Source organism: Gorilla gorilla, chromosome 11 (genome assembly GCF_029281585.2).
Source record: "Gorilla gorilla gorilla isolate KB3781 chromosome 11, NHGRI_mGorGor1-v2.1_pri, whole genome shotgun sequence".
In the NCBI taxonomy this organism is placed as follows: domain Eukaryota; kingdom Metazoa; phylum Chordata; class Mammalia; order Primates; family Hominidae; genus Gorilla; species Gorilla gorilla.
The window spans coordinates 64,516,017-64,542,062 of NC_073235.2; the positions used below are offsets into that span (position 1 = coordinate 64,516,017).

At 41.8% G+C, this 26,046-nt stretch overlaps 1 protein-coding gene across 3 annotated transcripts in view; it reads right to left on the reverse strand.

Moving 5' to 3' along the window:
- DPP4 (dipeptidyl peptidase 4) overlaps window positions 1–25,500 on the reverse strand; it is an 82,591-nt gene extending 57,091 nt beyond the window's left edge. The window contains exons 1-2 of one of the 3 annotated variants that reach the window (XM_019022710.4): window positions 24,695–25,500; window positions 24,118–24,205 (exon numbers count right to left, since the gene is read on the reverse strand). In XM_019022710.4, the coding sequence (XP_018878255.3) occupies window positions 24,118–24,205; window positions 24,695–24,700 (94 nt within the window). In that variant the 5' untranslated portion in view covers window positions 24,701–25,500. Of the gene's footprint in view, window positions 1–17,544; window positions 17,606–21,810; window positions 21,939–24,117; window positions 24,206–24,694 lie in introns of those variants that run through there. The other 2 variants (XM_004032706.5, XM_063694932.1) reach the window with 2 other exon arrangements.
- Window positions 25,501–26,046: the final 546 nt, after the last annotated feature.

The window sequence follows — 26,046 nt, forward strand, 5'->3', positions numbered from 1 at the left end:
AATGAAGCTGGAAGCCATTATCCTCAGCAAAGTAATGCAGGAACAGAAAACCAAATGCCACGTGTTCTCACTTATAAGTAGGAGGTGAACAATGAGAACACATGGACACATGGCGAGGAACAACCAACACTGAGGCCTGTTGGGGGAGGGGGTTGAGGGTGGGCAGAGAGAGAGCATCAGGAAGAATAGCTAAGAGACTCTGGGCTTAATACCAAGGCGATGGGTTGATCTGTGTTGCAAACCAACAAGGCACATGTTTACCTATATAACAAACCTGTACATCCTGCACATGTACCCTGGAACTTAAAATAAAAGTTGAAAGAAAAAAAACAGATAAGAAGACTTCCGAGGTGGGCCATTCCCTCAGTTAAAAATGATAAAGCTTTCTGCTTTCATCATTATAAGTAAAGATAATAAAGAAAATACAGGTTCAAGTTGTAGGTTAATAAAAGATTTTATTTCTTCAGATCTTATCTGATAATAGCCTTGTACCTGCCTAAAACAACTTTGTTTCAAGAAATAAAAATGCCACATTTCACTTTATTACTTTATTGATTTTATTTAAACCTTGTTCATTTAATAAGTTAAAGAGAGCTTTAAAAAAACTAAACTATTTTTTTTGGTCAATTTAGTCCTGCATTTCATCCCTAAAAGTTAGTAGGAGATTTGTGTTTGCTGGTAGAAATATAGCAAGTGGGTAAAATCAGTCCTTGAATTTGCCAACCTTCAAACAAGGAGTAAAGCCTTATGCTACAGAAAATATTTGAAACTCATATTGAGAATAGTAATTGGATTTGTTCACAAAATGCTCTCAATTGCTTGTATTCATCCAACCACTCTTTCATGCATCAAATAGTTAAAAAGTGAGTACTATTTGAAAAATACTATTAAGGAGTTATACTCTGTTATCAAGAGGTATTAGTTTAAAATGTACTTAAAACACACCCTAAATTAGTGTAATTTGAAATATAGATGGTTATTTGAAATAGATGTAACTTGAAATATAGATGGTTATTGACATCCACAATCCTCACATCCACAATCCTCACATCCATGAGCCGCTGCACCAGGCCTAGTCCACAGTTTTTGAAAACCCATCATCTCTACCACATTCAGGCTCCCTTCTGCTCATGATGGCTCCCTGTGAATTGGATCCGTAAGCTCATTTCCCAGATATCAACTCTGATGCCACACTTGCTAGAGCCCAGGACATCCCTGCAAGGCCCAGGCTTACCCTGGTCTGTGTGAGGCTCACTCGGCTGCGTTAGAATAACCCTGCAACCCAGTTTCCACATATTAGCTGCCAGTCCAAGAGAAGAGCGGCTAAATTGGAGCAAGCAGAGCAACACAAATGTTCCTTGTTTTTAGCCTTGCCATTTGATAAGCAGGGCACATTGGAAGACGGTTTTGAAACATCTAGATAAGCGAGTTCTGTGAGACAAGAGTGCCAACTCCAGGTTTTGACCTTTAGCAAGTTCATAGTTTGCTGCCAAGTTACAACCTATTTTGTCAAACTCTCATGAGACATGCTCATGATTCGTCTTCCTTGTCTACTTGCTCACTGACAGGGCACTGCTGCGGCAGCAGATGAAGGTCTTTGGCTGCTTGCATGGTTTTCTTAGTTCGGCCTGGGACATGTTCATTTGACTTATCAGTTCAAAGCATTGTGCAGCCAAGTAAAGCACTTAATCATATGTTACCCATCAGCTTATACAGAAACTTGAGTTTCAAATCTTTAATTTAAAAATAAAAATATAGATTTATAATTTTATACTTTTCTTCTTTAGCTAAAGCAACTATTAGCTTGAACCACATGAAAATACCATTTTTATTAGTTAAAAAAGGTAGAATAGTGGCATTTAAAATGGCTCAATCTAATAATAAATTCTTATCAAAGTGTTAAGGTATCTTAATGAATCCTTGCTGTAGTGTCAAAATCATTTCTGAAAAACAATAATTCCAGAATGATAAAATCCAAATAAGAGAGTAGTATAGTTCCACGGGATATCCTTGCTTTGATCAATTGCTTCTGTATGATTACAAGATATTTTGAATATTGTCATTCATTCATACTAAACTTTTTTGTCTGTACTAAATTGACATATAATGTTTCCACTCCACAAAAATAAACTTTTGGTAAATAAATGGCTAATGAAATACATCTAAAAAGAAATGTGCTCGTTACGGCACATAACTGTGGAAAGTTGTTAAAAACAGGCAAAAGAGTTATCTGGTTATAAAGTTCCTGTGTTCCATATGGTAATCAGCTAACATGCCATATTGATGCTTGTATCTATGATGGGTATAAAGAAATAAAACGAGTGTTACTCCAAAATTTCTTTAGCAAATTAACAGTCTTGACACAGGGGTGGTGGAGGAAAAATCAAGGAGGTAAAAGAAGAAACTGACTGAATGTCCCTTCATCCTGTGGCTATATACTCTAGCAGCACATGCAGGCTGCCACCCATCTCCATAGACTCAACAAATACCAGTCAAGGGATTGAGCAGCTGGTTGCTTTGAATCAGACAGTCTGAATTTGAAACCAGGTCCATTTCTTGCCTTGGGGCCTTGGGAAAATTACGGAATCTTTGCTATGATTTGAAAGATGGTGTCCCCTCCAAAATTCATGTTGAACCTTAATATCCATTGTGGTAGTGTTAAGAGGTGGGGCCTTTTTGGGAAGTGGTTAGTGCTTCATAAAAGGGCTGGAGGGAGGCCAGGTGCAGCAGCTCACACCCGTAATCCTAGCACTTGGGAGGCCGAGGTGGGCAGATAACCTGAGGTTGGGAGTTCGAGACCAGACTGACCAACATGGAGAAACCCTGTCTCTACTAACAATACAAAATTAGCCGGGCATGGTGGCACATGTCTGTAACCCCAGCTACTCAGGAGGCTGAGGCAGGAAAATTGCTTGAACCCGGGAGGCAGAGGTTTTGGTGAGCTGCGATCACACCATTGCACTCCAGCCTGGGCAACAAGAGCGAAACTCCGTCTTAAAAAAAAAAAAAAAAAAAAAAAAAAAGTGGAGGACGGGGGCGCTGGAGGGAACTCGCTGCTGCCTTTGTGACCCTCTACCTTTCACCATGTGGGGATGCTGCCTGGAGAGACGATGCCATCGATGGGGTGGGGCCTCACCAGACACTGACCTGCCTGCATTTTAATCTGGCACTTCTCAGCCTCCAGAACTGTGAGAAATACATTTCTGTTCTTTAAAGTTTACCCATTCTTAGGTATTTTGTTATAACAAGACAAATGGACCTAGAAAGAAATTGGTACCAGAGAAATGGAGTGTTGCTGTTACAGATACCTAAAAATGTGGAAGTGGCTTGGAACTGGGTAATGGGTGATGCTGGAATAGTTTTGAAGTGCAGGCTAGAAAAAGCCTAGATTACATCCACAGAGTGTTAAACACAATTCTGGCGAGGGCTCAGAAGAAGAAGAGAGCTGTGGATAGAACCTCGGTCTTCTCAGAAATTATCTAAGTGATTGTGATCAGAATGCTGGTAGAAATATGGCAGTAAAGGACCCTTTTGATGAGATCTCAGAGAGAAATAAAGATCTCATTGGAACTAGAGAAATGGCCATTCATACCAGAAAGTGGCACTCGGCTGAATTGTGTCTGTGCCCTTCTGGAAGGCAGAATTAGAGGATAAACAAGGATATCCGGCAGCAGAAAAAAATGTATTCAGGTTGCTGAATGGTTTCTCCTGACATCCTATAGGAAAATGTGAGAAGAGAAAAACAAATTATAGACAGAGTTCATAATCATAAGGGAAGATTTGGAAAAGTCTCAGCCTGGCCTGATCCTCCCCAGGTTGTAAAGACTAAAAGGCAAGTTCAGAGAGAAAACCCAGGGTGTGGCCAAGCAATGTTTAAGTTTAATAAGGAGATTAGTATGGAGAATAGGAAGCCAGATGCTATTCATCAAGACAATGGAACAACGACCCTGAAGGCATTTTGGAGATTATTGCTGCTGTCCCTCCCATCACAGGCCCAGAGTGCCACGGCCTAGGGCAGGGGTGTCCAATGTTTTGGTTTCCCTGGGCCACATGGGAAGAAGAATTGTCTTGGGCCACACGTAAAATACACCAACGATAGCTGAATAACTTTTAAAAAAAAAAAAACAAAAATAACTCATAATGTTTTAAGAAAGTTTACAAATTTGTGTTGGGCTGCATTCAAAGCCGTCCAGCCACATGCCGTCCGTAGGCCACAGGTTGGACAAGCTTGGCCTAGGGGAAAGGACTATGTCAAAAAAGGAGCCTTGGGCACCCATGGGACCTCATCATTGACTCCCCTGCACCTCCTTGTCTCTGCTGTCAGCATTCTGGTGCAGCACTCTTCAGCTGCCACATATGTGACTCAAGCAGGCTCAGCTGCCACTCTAGCATGTATAAGCTATAAACCTTGGCAGCACCCATGTGGTGCTAATTCTGCAGAAGTATAGAGTGCACAAGCATGGGGACATGGCTACCTCCACCTAGATTTCAAAAGATTCCTCAGAAAGGCTAGCGGCCCATGCAGAGAACTGCCACAGAAGCTACTGCAGAGTCCCAGCTAGGGCAATGCTTAATGGAGCTGCTGGGCAAGGCTACCCTTGAGGCCCCACAACTGTAGAGTCACCAGCATGCAATGTCAGCCGGGAGAGTCACAGGCACAAGACTTCAACCCATGAGAGCTGCACCATGGGCCGTGCCCAGCAAAGCCTTATTGGGGGGGTGGGGGTGGTCCTCTGAGGCCTTGGGAACCCAACCCCCACCCTAGCATGTCTGAAACATGGGACATGGAGTCAAAGATTATTTTTAAACCTCAAGATGTAATGTTGTTTACCCTGTTGGGCTTTAGATTTATTTGGCACTTGTTAACCGTTTCTTGCTATTTCTCCCATTTGGGATGGAAATATCTATCCTAGGCCTACCCCACCATTGTATTTTGGAAGCACACAACTTATTTGATTTCACAGAGTCACAGCTGGAGAGCAATTTGCCTCAGGGTGAAACTTACCTTGGGTTTCACCTAATTTAGGTAAAAACTAATTTAGATGAGACTCTGGCCTCTAGCCTTCTGAATTGATGCTAGAAAAAGTTAAGATTTGGGGGGCTATCAGGATGGAATGAATGCATTTTGCGTACAAAAAGCACATGAAGTTTGGGATTCAAGGGTGAATGCTATGGTCTGAGTGTCCCCCAAAATTCATGTCTTGAAACTAAATCTTTGTTGTAATATTAAGAGGTGGGACCATTTGAAGTGATTAAGTCATGAGGGCTCCCCACTCATGAATGGTTAGGTGCCTTTTAAAAGGGCTGGAGGGAACTAGTCTAAGCCTTTTTGTCTTTCTACTCTTCTGCTGTGTGAGAATGCAGCAAGAAGGCCCTCACCAGACCCTAAATGCCAATGCCTTGATATTAAACCTCCCATATCCAGAATTGTGAGAAAATAAGTTTCTGTTGCTTATAAATTACCTAGTCTATGGTATTTTGTTACAGCAGCACAAACTAAGACAGCTTTTAAAGTTTCATTTTAAAAATCTGTAACATGAGACTAATAGCCCATGGGGATTTTCAATGATTAAACAAGATAATGTATGTCATATGCTTAGCTCAGGACTTAGAACTTAAGAAGCACCTGTAGATATGTTACACTACACATTATTGTTTTGTTCCAAGCATATGTTAGGCAACCAGAATACAAAAAAGAATATAAAAGAGTCTTTCCTCTGAAGCACCCAACAGTGAGATTAAGAATTTAACTGCAATAAAATAACAGCCAGTTAAGTTTCACTACGTTCATAATGAAAAATGGTCCTAATAAAAAAGCATGAAACAATACATTGAGAAAAATATTTAGGATAAGTGCAATCTAATCATTTCCTAAGTGCCAGTGAATATCACTTTCTCCCTTCTATTAATACATGCCTAACACCATCCATAGCCTCCATATTGGAAGTCAGCAGTTTTCAGTATGAAGGGAAAACATTGGACTTAATGGAATTAGAGAATGTCTGAAGACTGATGTTTCTCTGATTACTATACATAAGGGACATTAGCATATAATCACAATAGCAGATTTACCTTGTCAACAATAGAACACTGTGGTACAGCTGGGTGCAGTGGTTCATGCCTGTAATCCTAGCACTTTGGGAGGCTGAGATGGGTGGATTGCTTGAGCTCAGGAGTTCGAGGCCAGCCTGGGCAACATGGTGAAACCCCATCTCTACTAAAATACAAAAAAAGTCATCCTGGCATGGTGTACCTGTAAACCCAGCTACGCAGGAAGCTGAGTCATGAGAGGTTGCAGTGAGCCGAGACTGTGCCACTGCACTCCAGCCTGGGCAACAAAGTGAAACTCCGTCTCAAAAAAAAAAAAAAAGAACACTGTGATACATCCGGGGGCATATGATAAATGCATTGCCATCTAGCTGGAGGCTGTAGAATGTTGGGACTTCCAGGTGACCAAACTTTGGTTAGGGACATAATCATTTTCCAATGTGTCCACCTGAAATAGCATAATGCACATTTCCCAGAATAGCAACACTTCAAAAAAAAAAAACATCTTAATGGGGTTTAGTCCCCCCTCCTCCTATGCCTCCTTCTCCTCCTCTTTTGCCTTTCCACTCCATCCACACTGGCCACCCAGTGGCCAGACACACCAGGCTCATGCCTGCCTCAGAGACTTTGCACTTGCTATATGCTCTTCCTGGAATGTTCTTCCCCCAGATATGGCCAGTGCTTCCTTCCTCACCTCCTTCAGGTGTTTATTTAAATGCTGCATTCCTTCCCTGGACTAGCACTGCAGCCTTCTCCCCCATGGCATTCTCTACTACTCTTTCCAGCATTACTCATTTTTCCCTTAGCAATGATACCATCTAACTGATTATACATTTTACTTTTTTATATTGTTCACTGTCTGCCTCCCTTAATTGGATGTAAGCTCCGTGAGGGCACTGATTTTATTTTGTTTCATTCTGTTTACTATTATATTACTACAGCCTAGAACGGTGCTGGTACACAGTAGACACTCAATAAATAGTTGTTGAATGAAAACATAAAAGTCAGACAATCTGAAAATAAGAACCAACAGCTCCAAATACAATATGTGAACTCCAAGTGGCTGTAGTGTAGGAAGAGGAGTGAGCTTAGCCAGATAGGACTAGACAGAGTGAGCACAGGAGCCTCTGAAACGGCCTTTGCAAAAATTATGACAGTGAGAGAAATCTAAACTAACTGACTCCATCTTGCTTCTAACCTCACAAACTAATTACCTTTGCTCATTACTGGGTGCAGGCCAAGCAAACTACGGAAGGAATTTAGTTTATAGTTTAACTTTGAAGCAAGGATGGTAATAGTCCCTCCCAAAACTGACCCACTCTGAGGACTGAGATTGCCTTTCTAAGACAAAGAAAAAGCCACATAGTGAGGACTATAGGAGGGGCCTGAATTCTGCCAAGATGTAGGCTAGTAGTTAAATGATAACCAGCCATTATTCCAGAGGTCAGAAGATTTGTAACTTCCCCAATTGTTCTTATAGATAACATCACTACTGTCAAGTTGTCAAGACCTAAGACTGGTCTTTGAGATATTTTTCAGACTTTTGCATTCAGTTGGACCTGCTGACTCCACCTGGACCTGTGACTCATACCAAGGAACTAAATCAACCAGTCCTGTGACCCTCACCCAGAAAATGACTCAGTGCACAAAGACCATTTTGGATACTCCTATGATTTCATCCCCAAACAATCAACAGCACCCATTCCCTAGGTCCCTGCCTGCCAAATCAACCTTAAAAACCCTAACCTCCAAGCTTTGAGGGAGGCAATTTGAGAACTGTCTCCTGTCCTTTCACTTGGCTGGTCCTGTGACTATGACATTCTCTATTGCAATATCACTGTCACAGTGAATTGGTTTTATCTGTGCAGCGGGCAAGAAGAACCTGTCAGACTATTACAACTCAGGTTCTAGACCACCACTAGCTACTGTTAGGTCAGCACACTTCCGTAAGCCTGAGCCAGTCACCTACTGGCTTTCACCTCCAAATATACATACCCTTCCTTGCTCAGTAATTCTGGGGAAGGGCTCTACAGCTATATTTCCAAGAAGCCTCATCTGCAGGATTCTTGCTAGGTTCTGTTAATAGGGGAAAATAGAGAAAAAATTGGATGGCAATTAGAGAAGAGGAGGGACTCCTCCTTTCCTCCTTCTTGCTGGCAGCATGCACCCAGCAGTAGCACCTGCTCCAGCTTCTAGCTTCCTTTGTAATATCTGGAACCTGCTTCATCATGCCTCACAGAGGTACCAGTAGCAGCTAGGGAGATTATAAACCTTAGAGCTTTGATCTGAGATCTTCTGTGTTCCTCCTTCCTGCAGTTACTCTTTCTCAGTTACCTCAGAGTTTCTCTTTTGCTCGTTTATCTGTGTAACCAATTTTCATATTAAATCTCTCTGCTGAAATATCTAGTGTGATTTCTTTTTTCTGAGACAGAGTCTTACTCTGTCACCCAGGCTGGAGTGCAGTGGCACAATCTTGGCTCACTGCAACCGCTGCCTTCCAGGTTCAAGCAATTTTTCTGTCTCATCCTCCCAAGTAGCTGCAACTACAGGCGTGTGCCACCACACCCAGCTAATTTTTGTATTTTTAGTAGGGACGGGGTTTCACCATGTTGGCCAGGCTGGTCTTGAACTCCTGGCCTCAGATGATCTGCCTGCCCCAGCCTCCCAAAGTGCTGGGATTACAGGCCTGAGCCACCATGCCTGGCCTCTAGTGTGATTTCCCTAACTGGAGCCACCACACCTGGCCTCTAGTGTGGTTTCCCTAACTGATATAAGAACTGATTCATCTTACCTATTGTGATGAAATTAAATAATTAGAAATTAAATCTGTTGGAACTTTAGGTTATCTTGAGCTTGAGAGGTATGTGGCCTGAGTCACATACCATGCAGCTGTAACTTCTGCTTTTTCCTGTAAATGACCAGAAAAGACCTTGTGGTGCCCGAGGTAGGAACCCCTCAGATCATCACCCCTGCTCATGGAATGTTAAAGCAATCTTAGTTGGAATATAGCAATCTGTAACCAACAAAATCACTGTAATATACATACTGACTTTGCATGGAAAATGTTACAACTCTGTTAACTGCCTATATGAGTGAAACTTTTAATTCCTCACTTTGTAATGCTAACCCCATTTGTCTGGAGTTGTTTTCCAAGATGTCATCCTCAAGCTTTGCACTTGAATAAACTCTATATTTAATCGTTTTTCTGAATCTCGTTACTTAAGTTAGACATTATAACAAAAGTATTTTTAAGTGGTAAGAATACAACATCTAGACCTGGAGTTGGCAAACATTTTCTTAAATAGCTGGTTGGTCAATAGTTTAGGCTTTGTGGGCCTTATGGTCTTTAGTTTCTGTTATAACTACTCAAGTCTGCCATTGTAACTTGCAGTCAGCCATAGCCAATCTGTGAGTGAATGGGCACAGCTGTGTTCCCATAAAACTTTACTTTTAAAACATCAGGTGGCCAGTCCTGACTACAGTTTGACAACCTCATCTGGACATTCCTCAAAATTGTGAGCAACATTAAAGCAAAAACAAAAACTGCTCACAAGACTGGACTTGAAAGACAAATGTTGAGACTGAAACTCCAATTACCCTGAAACAATATCAGCATACGACTCCAATATATGTAGCAGAAAAGTGAAAGTGGGCAGAATATGTATGTCTCAGTATTCAAGTATCAGATATCTATTTTCATCTTAACCCAAATATGAACATGTTGGTAAAGAAATGCAAGGCTGGAAGGACTGACCGAACTAAGCCGAGTTACACTGCCTGGTTCCCTCTGCTATCATGCAGAGTCAGGAAGCTCTACACACACAGGGAGCCAGCACTAAGCAAGGTGGCAGGACTGCTTTATCCCTTTCTGAAATGATTTTTTTTTTTTTTCTGATTGTAGTCACTCCCTTTTTTCTTGATAAGACTTTTCTGGGAATAAACAAGACTGATACAATAATGGCCCAAACTAATACGTACAGGGCTTTTATGCCCCATGAAGTTGACTGGCATTAGGCCGTGAAATCCGAGGTGATGATAAACACTTGAAAGGTGGAAAGTTCTTAAGTGTATGACTAAATGACTCACTGGCCCATGAAACATGCAACTATTTTAGCAAAGGGCTAGTTTCTCTTCACATATACTTAAAAGCAGTTGTAGTGAGACTTCAGTGGAGGGTATTATAGTGCAAACTAAGAAAGATCAGCTCATGTTTGAAAGAAAACTGAGTAAAGGAAATCTGCATTTATGGAAACTGAAAGCTCTAACACTGACTCATTGAAGAAGTCTCCCGAAGATTTATAAGTGTAATCAACAAGGCTACTCTTTGTGACAAGGATTTGTCATCCCCGATATAAGAAAAAACAATCATTGGAAAACAAAACTGCCACAGGAATTGCCCCATTCCCGGTATTTGCCAGGCAAAACATTCAGCAGTATGGGGCAAAAATTACTATACTACCTGCCTCTGGAGCTGTTAAAACAAACAAACAAAAAATGTTATAAATATATAAAGAATAATAATTATGCATTCTTATGGTGTTCTTCTAGTTTGCTGGGTTGTTCTAGGCAATGTAGACTTTCAACCCACTTATTCTTCTTATGTTCATTCCCATTTTACAAATAAAGAGACTGAGGCACAGATAGGCACAGCCAGTAACTAGACTAAAATTCTGTGATTAGTATGCACCAAAGCCACATTTGGACCAGGCAATATGGTGCCAAAGCCTGTGGTTACAATTACTCTTCTAAACCTCTCTAAATCTTTGGAACAGTGATTGCATGTGGTAAATGCTTTCTTGGCATTTTTTGCGAATTGGTGGAGATGAATTAGGCTTTATGGAAGTGTTTAAATTCAGGGTTTGCAACTATTTTAAATAAGCAGGTTGGTAGTATCCTTAGGACTTGGGTCAGTTGAAACTTAATTTGTTCTGCTTCAAAGTCAAAAGAGTACAAATTCAGAAAACTCTAGAATTTTCCCTCTGGACAGTAAGAAGGATGGCAACTCTGTGGCTTTCTAGAAAGGAAGTTATACCATCTCTATTCTCTTTTCCATGGGAATACCCAATAACTTTCATCATCTTTTTCCTGAACTAATTAAAAAGTAGTCACGTAAGCTTTAAAATAGGTTTGTTTTCTTCCCTTTTTTCATGTTTTCTAGATTTTAAATATTATACAATGCTGAACAACTCAGGTCCTGCAGTATACATTTTGAAAAAATTATAAAATTAGCCAACAAAAAAATTCAATGATTCCTCCTTTACAGCAAAAGCTACCATAAGGAGCTTATTTTCTACCAAGCTCATCAGTTCTGTGGTATCTGTCCCTCCTGCCATTGTTCAACTCTTTCCTTAGAACTCTGAGGGAGAGGTGAGCTTCCTCCCCGATCATTCCACACCCCAATCTATGACTCAGATGCTTGTCCTCTTGTTCCCAAGGGATTTTTTTTAAATCTTACCTTTTCCCTCTAAAACACACAGCTCCTTCCTTCCTTCCTTCCCTCTTTCCTTCCTTCCTCCTCACTCCCTCCCTCCCTAGCTTCCTTCGTTCCTAGCTTCCTTCCTTCCTAGCCTCCTTCTTTCTTAGCTTCCTTCCTTCCCTCCCTCTCTCCCTCCCTCCCTCCCTCCCTCCTTCCTTCCTTCCTCTCTCTCTTTTTTACTTGAGACAGGGTCTCACTCTGTCACCCAGGCTAGAGTGCAATGGCACTATCATGGCTCACTAAAGCCTTGAACGAACTCCTGGGCTCAAGTGATCCTCCTGCCTCAGCATCCCAAAGAGCTAGGATTACATGTGTGAGCCACTGTGCCCAGCTGCATCTTCAGTTTCTTTCCACTGCTCACTTCTGCTCTGTGGTTAAGGATGCAGAGTGTGTACCGATCTTAAAGAAATACTTACCTGATCCTGCTGCATCCCCAAGCCATCTGGACAAACTTCTCAAATAAACAGTCTACATTCATGGCCTTCATTTTCCCACTATTCCTCTTCATGTCTCTTGATCTATCCCTTACTACTTAGTCCACATTCATTTCTCTCTCCTCATCTTATTAAAATGTTTACTTTCTGTACCACATATTTTGCCAATTAATCAAGTAATTTTATATCTATTTAAGTACTTACTTTAACAGTCTTTTCTTAACTAAACTATTAATAAGCCATGAGGATGAACGTATTCTATCTTTTTTCAAACAGTTGCTAGCACTTACAAATTGTAGGTATACATGATTTTGTACTGAGTGGTTTGTAAATATAATAATTTTATTCAGAATTACAGCAATATTAATAAATGTTCATTAAAAACATTTTCTTGCCTGAGCTCCAAAATAATTTCTTTAATTCACCAAATATTTACTTAGCACTTACTGTGTTATTCAGTGTTCTAGGCACTAGAGACATCACAGTGAATAAAGCATGAAAAACTCCTGCCCTTATGAAGCTTATATTTTAACTGGGGGAGACATAGGAACAGATAATGAGTAAGCAATGCCATATGTTAGGTGGTAACAAGTGCCATGGAGCCTTCACAATGGAAAGCCAATGAACGATGTTAAGCAGAAAAGGACATGATTTGACTTATGTTTAAATGTGGTCGCCAGCCTGGGCATGGTGGCTTACACCTATAATCCCAGCACTTTGGGAGGCCAAGACAGGCAAATCACCTGAGGTCAGGAGTATGAGACCAGCCTGCCCAACATGGCAAAACCCTGTCTCTACTAAAAATACAAAAAAAAAAAAAAAAAAATTAGCTGGGCGTGGTGGTGCACACCTATAGTGCCAGCTATCTGGGAGGCTGAGGCGGGAGAATTGCTTGAAACCGGGAGGCAGTGGTTGCAGTGAGCTGAGACTGCATCACTGCACTCCAGCCTGAGCGACAGAGCAAGACTCCATCTCAAAATAAATAAATAAATAATAAATTAAAACAATTTTATCACTATATTATTAATGGTTTTCTATTGCTGTGTAACAAATCACCACAAACTTAGTGACTTAACACAGCACACATGTATCAGCTTAGAGTTCTATAAGTCAGCAGTCCAGCCCATTTTGCTGAGTTCTCTGTTCAAAGTATTGTGAGGTTAAAATCAAAGTTTTGGCTGGAATGAGTTGTCAGCTGGAGGCTCTGGGGAAAAATTACCTGCTCCCAGGCTCACACAGGTTGTTGGGAAAATTCAGTTCATTGAGGTTGTGAGAGTGAAGTTCTCATTTACTTGTTGACTATAAGCCAGGGCTGCTCTCACCTCCTAGAGATGACCCACATTCCTGGCCATATGGTCCCTCCATCTTCCAAGTCAGCAATGGCATGTTAAATCCTTCTCATGCCTGGGATCCCTGACTGCCTGTTCTGTGACTAGCCAGAGAAACTCTGCTTTTAAACATTTCATGTGATTCAGTCAGGCCCAAGCAGGTAATCTCCCTTTCGTAAAGCCAACTGTGCATCATAACGAAACTTAACTACAGGAAGAAAATTCATCATATCCACAATCTCAGAGATTAGTACACAAGAGTGGAGGGGAGGGTTCTTGGGGGTCACCTTAGCATTCTGCCTACCACAATCACTTTGTCTGTTGTGTTGAGAATACACCATAGGGAAGTAAGAAAAAAAAAAAGAGAGATGTTGGCAATAATTTAGGGGAAGGGCAATTGTGTCTTTGACCAGGGTAGTAGGAGATGAGGTGGTGAGGTAGGGTCAAACTCTGAGAGAATATGAAGATACAGATGATAAAACTGCCGACACATTGGATGTGACTTGTGGATGAAAGAGAGGAGTTGAGGAGAACTTGCATGGATATTGGCCTCAGTAACTACAAAAATAGAATTGCCATTTGCTGAAATAAGATGTACTAAGGGAAGACAAAGAGTTTTGGAAGATGTCAGTATGAGATGCCAATATCACATCCAAATGGAGATGTCCAGTAAGCAGTTGTATACTGCACCTAGAGCTCAGGAAAAGGTCTGGTTTGCAGATAAAATTGGAAAGTTGCCAAGTTGTAAATGGTATTTAAGGCCATGGGAGTGGATGAGGTCAACTAAGGTGAAAAAGGAAAAGGTCTTAGGATGGAGCCCCAGAGTAGTCCAAGGTGAGAAGTTGAAGACATCAGGAAGAATACCTAAGGAGGCTGGGAAAGACTGCACAGTGAGGTAGAAGGACAACCAGGAGAGAGTGAGAGCCCCGAGGGGAGGTGGAGAAGAAGGATGACTAATTGACAGGCACATGAGACACAGAGTGAGAAGCAACTCCAGATCTGCAACACAGAGATTAGGGACCTTGACAAGAATACAGCTGTTTTAGTGGTGTGGTGGGGATAACCCTTATTCCAGGAGGCTTAAGAGAAAAAAAAAGGGAGAGGGGTAACAGACAGTGATAATAGAAACTCTTTAAGAAGTTTTGTGGTAAAGAGAGCAGAGAAAGGGAGTGGTAGGTTGGCAGTGATGAGGGTGGAAAAAGATAGTTTCCTTCTTATTTTTTTTTGAGAATATGAGACACTACTGCATGTTCATGATCAAATAGAGATGGAAAAAATGATGATGCCACATGCAAGGGGACAGCTGGAGCCTAATCTTTCAGTAAGCAAAAGGGATGGGACCCAGGGCACAAACAGACGGCCTGGTCTTGGGTAGGAGCCTGAGCATTCATTCCTCTAACTTGGGAGGGGAGCCGATACAGGTGAATGCACTGATGAGCCGGTGAGAATTGAAGTTCTCTTCTAATGGTTTCAGTTTTCTTATCAAAACAGGAAGCCAGGTCCTTAGCTATGAATGAGCATACGGAGGAGGTGTTGGAAGTTTGAGTGGAGAGGAGATACCTGGAATAGTTCACCAGAAAAGCAAGCGAGTGAGCAGACAGGGAAAATAGGGCCAGATTGCCAGGAAGGAATAAGGGTCCACTGGCTGCTGGGTTCTGGGTTCTCCTTTCAGCACGGCCAAACCCTTTTCATTTTAAGAAAATCATTACCATGCAGAGTAATTTTTTCCCTGGAAATTTTAAAACAAAGATTTGAGTCATCAATTAGATTTTTTTTGCCCATGTTAGATTAAATTATAGCTTCTGGACCTTATGAGGTTATTTTGTTTGTTTTGTTATTTACTATTTTATTTTTATGGCCATTAATTATTTTAAGTCCTACTTTCCTGGTTAACTTTAGCAGATCTAAGTTTTACCATTTTTTAAAAACTTTGCCCATCTTATTTTATGTTGACTATTTCTGCCACTTTCTGCTATTATGAACTGGATGAAATATGACAGTTTATGTGGATTTTCTAGAGGTAAATTGTCAGTAATTCCCCTCAGATGTTTCTTACCTGCTCTATTATCTCAGATTTATATTTTAACATTGCAATTCAATTATGTTCTCCTCTTGATCACTTTGGATGCCAAAAGAAAGAAAGGGCTGAGGTCAAAATGTCCTTGAGATCAGAAAGGCAGCAACAAAGCACACTGATTTGCAATAAACCCAGTTAGGAAAGAAAGTGAGGAGAAGGAAAGGAGAGAATTACAGCTCCAGATTTTTGGAGATCAGAGCTGGCTTGATGTCTGTCCTCTTTTGTTGAAAAATTAAATCTTTCTAACGTAATGAAAAGAGAGCAATAACCAAATACATGATATGCCTACATAGGCCGTCTCCCCGATTTCTTTCAGAATTTTCAATTCAGCTTAGGTATTTGCCCTTCTCCTTCCATGTGCTAGCAAAAGAAGATACTTTCCAGCCTGAGAAAGGTGAGTCTTGATTAGTCTGGTTCAATCACGGCAATTCATTCTCCTTGCCGGTGATTGGTTTGGATATGGACAAGTGACACAAATGTCGCCAGTAAGATCTGAAAGTTTGCATCTGGTCAGAGGACTTATGGAAATGGTTTTCCTCCCTGATACAGCAGAACATGAATGAGGAAGAGCATCCTTTTCTGCCCTGTGAAAGAGCTGTATGAGCAAGTGCTGGGTTGAGCTGCAGAAGCCATGCTCAACCATGAGATGACATACTGGAGATCAAAAGACAAAACTCCAAGGATGGCAGAGCTGAAAGGTGGAAAGGCCCCGTGTTCTTGATGTGTTCAGGCCATTACATTAACAAACTCAAGAACCACTTTACTTCTGCACTTCCAATTATAAAAGATGCTAATGACAACACAATAATAAAACGCTATCATTCAAATAACTTTTGGCCAGGTATTGGGTTCCTTGAAGCCCAAAACATCCTGATACAATCCTCATACAGCATCAGGGGGCTGTAAGTCAGTGAGGATGGACACGGAGGTGCACTGCATGCCTCAGAGCCAGTTTGGGGGCTGAAGGATTGGAAGGATGATATTAAGACCCATTAATTATTAATGCTTTATGCTTGGTTGTTTATGTAGAAACTTCCTGGGGCAGCATTTATCATTTGGTCACTAGTGCTTCCATAGCACTTTGATCATTTACTAGAAGGGCACTTAGCTCTTTTGATTGTAGTTAATGTTTATGTGTCTTTTAATGCTGTCAATTATTTGAGGACAAAGGCCATATCTATTGTCTTTCTATCCCTAGGGACCCACAAAGTACCTGGCATATAGAAAATCCTCAATAAATATTTGCCAAGTTGGAGAATTACCTTCTGTCAACAAGTCTGTGCTGGGTGAATATGAAGTAGGAGGTGTTCCTGAGCACATGCTTGAAAGGGGAAGGCTGATCCAATAGGAAAGGGGAGTTAAGCCAGAGGAACCTCTGCAGACAAGCTCTGATGAAAAGGAAACAGCCAGGAGGCAAGAGAAATTATTCGCTTAAGCTATCTAGCCAGCTGTCCAAGGAGCCATCCTTACCTTCTCTCCTTCCCTCACTCTTCACATGCCTGCACATTGTCTTACCTCCAAAATACATCCTGCGTTTCTTTTTTTTTTTAAACTTATTTTCACCTCCAATGCTACCATCCTTCTCCAAGCCACCATCATCGATCACCTGGACAAACCACACCAACCCCAAACTACTATCCACACAAGAGTCAGAGGCATATTTTTGAAATGTGAAAAGATCATGTCACATTCATGCTGAAATCCTCCAGGAGCTCAAAATCATACTTGGAATAAGAGAGAAACTCCTTTCTGTGTCTGCCAGTCCTCTCTATCCCACTTTATTTCTGTCGTAGCATTTGTTACCATCTGAAATTATTTCTGCACTTGCCTATAATTTGCCTGCTCTATGGATTGTAAAGGTCCAGTGGAACAAGGACATTATCTATACTGCTTAGGGCTAGATCTTAGCTCATTTTGTATTGCTATAAAGGAATATCTGAGGCTAGTAATTTATTTTTTTAAAAGATTACTTGGATCATGATTCTGGTGACTGGAAAGTTCAAGATTGGGCATTTACATCTGATGATGGTCTCAGGCTGCTTCTACTTATAGCAGAAGGTGAAGGTGAGGCTGGCATGTGCAGAGATCACATGGTGAGAAAGAAAGCAAGAAAGAGGGAGGTGCTAGGTTCTTTTTAATAATCAGCTGTTATGGAAACGAATAGAGCAAGAACTCACTTACCCCTGTGGGAGGGCTCTGATCCCATTATGCAGATACCTTCCATTAGGCCTCACCTCCAACACTGGAGATCAAATTTCAACATGAGGTTTGGAGGGGACAAATATGCAATCATAGCAGACCATATCCCCCATACCTGCAATAACACTTGACATGCAGTAAGCATTCAATAGCCATATCCCCCCACTCCCATATCTTCAGTAATACTTGACATGCAGTAAGCATTCAATATATGTTTTTGAATTGAAAAATATTGTCTTTGGCCTCTGTAGGACCTTGGCCCTGAAGAGGTTTTAAATCTCATACTGAAAGAGTTTTATGCCTGGAATCAAATAATGGAAGAATATAATAGAGAAATAAGAGTCATCCATGAAACTTATGGACATGAGTTTGAGCAGGGTGGGCTTTAGAACAACTGAGGAAAACAAGAAAAGAGGGTTCCAGCCTCACAGAAATGGTATTAGGCCACAGGGGCCACTAAGCTCAGTTTTGGGGTCCCCAGTTTTAAGAAGTCAGGGAAGGGGTGGATGATAAGACCTGCTTGATACTCACCTCTCCTACTCCCTCTACCTCAATTATACAACCTGAGCCACCATGGCTCCTAGAGTGCCATGAATAAAATCTCTAGTGGCTTTGGCTCTGCCTTACATTACCTCCTCTTCTAGGACCCTGAACTCATAGGTCTACTTTCTTCCTCACTGAACCAAATAATTAAGAAATGTGCACATTAATGCCCCCAGTTAAAGAAAGCACATAGTTTATCTTTAAATTTTTAAAAGCTTCCTAGGAAGTTATAATTTTGAAGAACAATATAAAACAATACAATGCTTGGCAAATAATAAAACAGTTACTCAGTTCTAATTTCATGGTTTCAGGTTACTCTCAAATTGAGAGACACACCCTCTTTTGGAGGTCATAATGGAGCTGTGAAGACTAAAGTTAAAAATATTTACAAGATATTGATTTACAGCAATGAAAGGATTAGCATCCAACCATAAAGTAATGATTAAACATTAACTCAGAAAAACTCTCACCAAGGCATTTCTATAAATTAGCCATTCATGGGAACCAGCAGGCTCAGGGAAGGTTGGTAGTCAAAAGATTTGGATTCCCAAGATCCAGTACTTACTTGCAAACCCCTAAACTTTCACGTGTAAAAAGTCAAGATATTAATATATCTCTCTAAAATGAACTTCTCTGTGAAGATCAAATGAAATAATGTAACTTACATCAGAAGCAAAGCAAGTGTAATTTAGTGTCAGTAGGTAAATCTGAATCTATTATTACTACTAATACTAAAAATCGAAACCATTCAAAAGCTTGAGATGTCAGTCATTGCCTATATACAGCTTTATATGAGAATGAAGGCAGCAGCAGTAGGCTCCTCCTCAGGATACTTAACACATAGAGATTAGAAGCCATGAAATTATAATATCGCTATGCAAATGAGAAGTTATAACAATTATGCTAATATGGCCAAGTTGATTTTATACTTGATTACAAGCTGACAGAATGATATGGAGTTGAACAGTACTGAGTATCAGCTGTAGAGTCACATTGCCTGAGTATGAATCCCAACTTTGTGGAACTTTGAGCAAGTTCCTTAACTTCTTTGATAGTCATTGGAGCCAGCCTCCATCATGGTTCCCAATGATTTCCACCTCCTGGTATTTACACACTTGTGTAGTGCCCTCCCACATTGTATCAGGGTTGGTCTGTGTGACCAATAGTACACAGCAGAAGGAATGGTATACCTGCCACTTCTGAGGCTAGGTCATAAAAGGCAACTCAGCTTCCTGCTTAGTTCCTCTCTTGGATCCTTCATTCTAAGGGAAAGTAGCTACCATATTATCCTAAGTATAATTTAGTGCAAGTAAGTAAATCTGGACCTATTATTACTACTAATACTACTAAACAGAACCATTCAAAAGCTTGAGATGTCAGTCATTGCCTGTATACAGCTTTATAAAGGAATGAAGGCATCCACAGTAGGCTCTTCTTCAGAATGCTTACAACACACAGATTAGAAGTCATGAAATTATAATATAATTCCCACATGGTGGGGAACTGGGGCCCACACACTAGGGAACTGAGGCCTCTAGCTAACAGGCACATGAGTGAGCTTGGAAGGGGATCCTTCAGCCCCAGTCAGGCTTTCAGATAACATCTTGATTGCAACCTCATGAGAGACCCTGAGGCAGAACCACCCAGCTAAGCCACTCCAAAATTCCTTATACACAGAAACTATGAGATAATAAATATTTATTGTTTTAAGTTCTGAGGTAATTCATTATGCAATTACAGATAACTAAAGTACCCTCTCAAAGTTTCTATAAATCTTCTGTAGGAATGGAGAGGGTAATAGTACCTCTCTTTCAAAGAGTTGTTCTAAGGATTAAATGAAAAATACATTGAAAGCCCTCAGCCCCAAATTTAGCACTTAGTAAATGCATATTGGCTATTATTGTAGCTTGCATGCCTTCTCTTCCTCAAGCAAGGCGCTCCTGCATATTATTTACAGCCACATTCTCCATGGGCCTCAGTAATTTCTTAAGTCATAAAATTTGAAAGACACGATCCAGCTCCAGTCTTTTTATATTGTCTTTCTCTGACCATCAACCGGGTAGTCTTCATTTTCTCTCTCTTTGTGATCCCCTTTGAGAAGAGAGGCAGAGATTTCTAAGATAGAGAAACTTAAGGCATATGCTATGGCTAGGGAAACAAAACCCAAAATAACTGGCCTGAAAAAGACTAACCTGCTGACCTCATGAGCATTCCACAAAGGTTGACAATAGTTAACTGAGCAGGCCGGAGTCAACTCCAGCTTTTACAGAGCATACTGTTTAGAAATTGTCCCCTGAAACATACAAAGCTTTCATTCAGGCTCATTTCTGTGCTTTAAACCTGGAACAGGTCCTGGACTTCCTCAGGCAAACCTCATAGATGCTATCTTTTCTGTCTGATTATTCCTGTCTCCTTCACATTTGGGTTTTCTCTTATTACTGATGGATGGGTGAGCAGTCAAATTTCCTTTCCACCGAAAGAAGGTATAGAAGAAATTTACCACCAAAGCAGTGAAAGGAGCAAAAGAAGAGATATACTTCTTTTCCATAATAAAATTCAATAATAATAAAACTATTTGACAAATAACCAAATATTTCAAATTTCAGCATATAATATAGTGTAAAAGAAAAAATAAAGGAATCATAAATGCTGCATGTGAATTTTATTACCACTAAGCCATGAAGAGTTCTACAATTCCATACAAGTATTTTTATATATTTCTCACTGATTCTTGGGGAAACTGAATGCTTACATATGCAATATCCTCCTATAGTAGGATGATTGAAAAAAATTTAAAACATACAATCATTTATTATATACACAGAAGAGGGTGAACTTTTGATTGTGCTTGGTGAAATGAATAATCTGACTTCAAGGAGTTTTTATTCTTAAATATATGACAATAGTATTAAGCCTCTCTCTCTCTCTCTCTCTGGCTCCCCATTCACTAGCCCCCGTCCTGTTCTGGGTGTGTCTAGTTTTGCTAAAGTAAGCATTTCACATGGAAATGCTTGACCTCTTAAATCAACCTCTCAGGGGATGAACTTGGGTTTGCTCATGGCTTCCTCCTTCCTTTTGGCTGTTTAATTCTCTAGTTTCCACGTAATTTAGGTCTTTGCTTTGTTTTTCTATCAAATTCCTTTCCTTCCTTCCTTCTTCCTTTCCTTTCCCTTCCCCTTCCCTTTACATTTCCTTTCTCCCTACTTCCTTCCTTTTTCCTTCACTCTATTTGTTTACTTGAAAGCTTGATTGACAACATGGAGGGCACTTCTTGGGTGATGACTTTGACCTTTTTGTAAGGAATGCTGACCTTTATTGTGGCACAGCCCAGGAAAGGTATTGCTGATTTAGTGAAAATGCTGCATTCCTGAGCTTTTATCTTTATTCCTATGATAAGGCAGAAGTGTTAACAAGATGACTTCCCTTTTTTCCTTAAACATACATACATACAAGTTAAGAAATACAGACAAGAAATTACTAGAGTGGTAAATAAATAAAGCCACCATGAAACAACATCTCCACCTGGTTGTCCAAGAGGTATCCTTAGCCACCCTCTCCTTTACCTCTCTCTGTTTAACCGGTTACTGAAGTCCAGTCATTCACATTTCTGAGTAGCTCTGGAGCCTCCAAATTCTGACCTGTACTGTAAGTGTCCTGGGCCATTTCCCTCACTTCCCCCTCCAGTGTTGCTCCATTGCAACTCACCTTCCCACTGTCATGGCCAACAGTTCAGGCATGCTCAAAACATCATTCACTGCATCATCTCCAGGTTAGAATCAAACTCTTTGGCCTGTTTCCCACCCTCCTCTGGGGCCCTGGATCCTTTTATAATCCCTAACACAGGATGTGATCTCATGTCTCTGTGTTGAAACACAGGGCATTTGCATTTTCTGGAATATCTTATCTCCAGAAACTGATGTTAACTATTCAAGCTTGGCCCACAAAAGAAACCTCTTATAAGAAGTCTCTTGGCCGGGTGCAGTGGCTTATACCTTTAATTCCAGCACTTTGGGAGGCCAAAGTGGGCGGATCATGAGGTCAGGAGATAAAGACCATCCTGGCCAACATGGTAAAACCCCATCTATACTAAAATACAAAAAATTATCTGGGCATGGTGGTGTGTGCCTGTAGTCCCAGCTACTCGGGAGGCTGAGGCAAGGGAATCACTTGAACCCGGGAGGGGGAGACTTTCCCAGAAGTGTTCCTTCTAACCTCCAGAGCAGTTTGCTCAAGCACCTCTAAGTTATTTTTTTGAATCATAAGAGTAGTTATATGGAAACAAGTTGAGTCTCTCAGGAAGTCCTCCTCAAGAGAACATTCTTGAAATGTGTTCAGATTTCATCTGGAGAAGATACCAGGTGCTATTTAGCAGAAATGGCAAAACAGCTCTTCCCGGCCTGTATACCCTACCCAGTAAAACAAAATTCTCAGAGTTAACTGCAGCAAGCCTCAGATCCCTAGGCCATTTCACTGGCCATCTCAAGTGGCTTATCAAAGTACAGTATTCCTTCCAACTTGCTTTAACGGAAGTTCTGATAATTACAGTTTTACTCAAACTTCCAGCGATGCTGTGATGCCTCAGTGATGTTTTGGAGACAAACATACAGATTATTTCTATTTATATATGTGTGTGTATCCACACACACACATACACACATATATATGTAAAACAAGTCATATTTGTTTGCATGTTCCCACTAGCTTATACAGTTCTTGAGGTCAGGGCCTTTATATTTATATTTACAAAATTTAATCTTTGTATTTGCAGCAACTAACACAGTGCCTGGAACCTAATGTAAGCCTGTAAGCCCTATATTTATCAATTGTATGACTAGCACATTCTTCTCCCACAAGGCTTTGCATGTATGGTTTACACAAAGTGTTGCTTTATGAAAATAGTTATATTTTAACAGTCCACAAGAAAGAGTCAAGCTTAAGTGGACTGTCATTTAATGGTATAAAATAGTAGCAACCACTGGTTTCTTCAAATTTCATTAGCAGTAGGTCAACCCATTCAGTTATTTAACCTTTGGCACATTTGCCCTGGCCTTGAATTGCACAGCAAGCATGGTTTTCATAGCTCTACAAACTAATTCTGAACTGTCATCCTGAAATCTAGATAAGACTCCTTGAGTATGCAAGCACTGACTTACATTCCTCAGTTGACTAAATCTTCCAGAGAGAATGCTTTAACTGGCTGACTAATTTATAGTGTGTAATGCTGAAATGAAAGCAAGTGTTTAAAAGGAAAGTAAGGCCAGGGGAGACTGAAACTAGTAGTTCTCACTTGCTTGCATCCTACAGTGAGTATTCCATTATGTGAGTGTTTTATACATTTAGGCAAGCTAAAAAGACATGAAAGTCCTTAAATAAAAGAATCCATCAAAACATCACTGATTCCAGCCCCTTCTTAAATATTATCGTGTATACCAGCTTTATTATTTAGCTCTGCAATACTGCTAAATTGGTCAATTACTTCCCTGCCTCGCCACCCTCCAACTGAATTCTCACCACCCTTGAGGGAAAACAGTCTGGGTTCCCTGTGGAACATCATTTCTCAAAACTGTATTTTGGGGCTTGCTTTCTCATTTTTCCTTTCCATTTCAGATATCCTTACTGCTGTCTTTGGGCTCTTTAAACACTGCCTTTTTTCCTTTGCCGATCACACCCAAAAACTTTTCTCAAAAATTACATGTAAATTTAAAAATTTACAAATTAAATTTAAAATTGAAATTTTAAAAATCCCGACTCTCCCTAATTTCAGGAAGCATGCATTTATTATACATAACAAGACGTGAAAGCCGCAAGAGTTGCAGCCTAAACACTGAAGACCCCGCGAAGTGAATCCAGCTGCTGCTCTACAAGCAGCAACAACAACTGGGAAGCCTTCTCAGCTACACTTCGGGGCACCGGTCCAACTCCACGCAAAATCCCTCGTTTCCCTTAGCGTGGTAAGACGGAGCCTGACCTGAGCTCCAACTGTCCTATCTTTTTCAAATGTTTCAAACTTACTGCCTTTGTTCAGCAGAACCACGGGCACGGTGATGACGGTGACAAGCGCAGCAGCACCCAGCAGTCCCAGGAGAACCTTCCACGGTGTCTGCAAGCCGAGCAGATTAAGTCCAATTAGAGAGAAGCGTGTGGCCCCAGTTTCCGTAGGAGGGTCGGGGCTGCTCCAGAGGCAGCAGGATTTGCAGGTGGGAGTGCGTTAGAAGAGGGAGACCGCGGGCTGGGGGTGGGGGTGGCGTCTGGAGTGCGCCAGTTGGAGTTCTCCAAGGCGGGTGCCCTTGAACTTGTGCCTTAAGAGCACATTAGCGTTGGTTTCTCTACCCCTGCCCGGGTTCGGGCGTGCGTTCTGTGAGTGGCTCTCCGGGACATTCAAAGCTCGACGCCAGGGTCCTAGCAGAAACCAGGGTCCGAAAGCTAAGCGAGAGCTCTGGGACGTCCCTTCACCTGTCAGAGGGTGGCCTTGGGGCTTCCGCCTAAGGGGAGTCCCTGATCCTGTTTCGCCAGCTTTTGGGCCATTTGGGGAGTTTGGCGAAGAGGTCCCTACAGCTCGCCCCGGGGACGTACGTGGCGCGGCACTCACCTTCATCGTCGGCGTCTCCTCGGAAGTGAGCGTTCAGAGAAGGAGCGCAGGCAGAAGTCACCGCGGGCGGCGGAGACGCGCGTCCTGCACCGCTGCTCCGGGCGGTGGAGTCACTCGCCGCTGGCAAGTTTCGGCCCCGAGTTAAACATTAGTGAGCGCCGAGCCCGCTGGGTATAAAGGCGCCGCGGGCAGGCTGCAGGGCAGGCGGCGCGGGAGCAGGCGCGCGGGGCGCGGGGCACAGGCATCCCGGCCGGGGGGAGCCCGCGATGGCCCCCTGAGGGCGGTGTAGGGCGCTGGGCGGCAGCCGGGGCGCAGAGTGCGGGGCCCGGAGGAGCCGTGGGGGAGGGGAAAGGGCGCGCGGCCTCGGATGCGCAGACCCTGGGCCGGCGACTCGGGGACCCTGCTCCCTCTTAGCTAAAAATGACGTCGGCGTTCAGCTCCTCCAACCTCGCGTGGACAGGCGAGGGAACCGAGACCCAGAGAGGGCAGGGGACTTTGGCAAACTCACACAGCCCACCGCAGGCAACTGGAACTGAAACCCAGGCCTCCGTCTCTTGCCAGTGAAAGTTATGTTAGGAAGCAGTGAGGTGTCTAAAGCAGTATGAAAGGCAAAGAGAAAAGGTGATTGTTCCCTCTTGAATGGCCCTTGGAAGCTGAGTATCTGGATTCACCCTCCCCAGGGAATTTCCCGATTGTCTTGCAGGCTTACACACTCATCAAGATGACAAAAATAATGACAGTAACACTTATGTGGAACTTGACTTTTTCCCAGGTGCTGCTCTAAGCATTTACTGTGTTTGTTTTACAGGAAGGAAGACTGTACACAGAGAATAAATAACTTGGCCAAGCCATTCAGCTAGGAAGTTGTAGATCCTAAATTAAGAGTTCAAGGTCTTAATGGCTACTCTATGCGGCCTCTCATAGTCTTTTCAAGGATTTTGGAGAAGAATAAAAGATCAGGTATGGCTTCTCCCTCCCCCAGCTCTCTATTGTTCCCTAAAGGATTATTCATTCGTTCATTCATTCCTACATCCTCCCATTTATTCCAGTCATCCACAGATGTTTGAGTGGTTACAATGTGCCAGCCTCCCTTCTAGGTACTGGAGATAAAGTGGGACAAGAGAGGTGAGGTCTGGACCCTTGGCACTTTCATGATAAAATACACAGGTAAGCATTTGCCTTTAGGGCCCCCCTATGATTACTTCCACTCTTGCAGATAAGAGGATAAAGCCTCTTCAGCTTGTTCACAGCAGCTGAAAAGCAAAGCCTCTCTGTCAGTAGAGGTAAAAGATTAAGAATGCAGAGTCCGATGGGGCATTACCACATGATTATGAATTAATGCAATTTTCCAT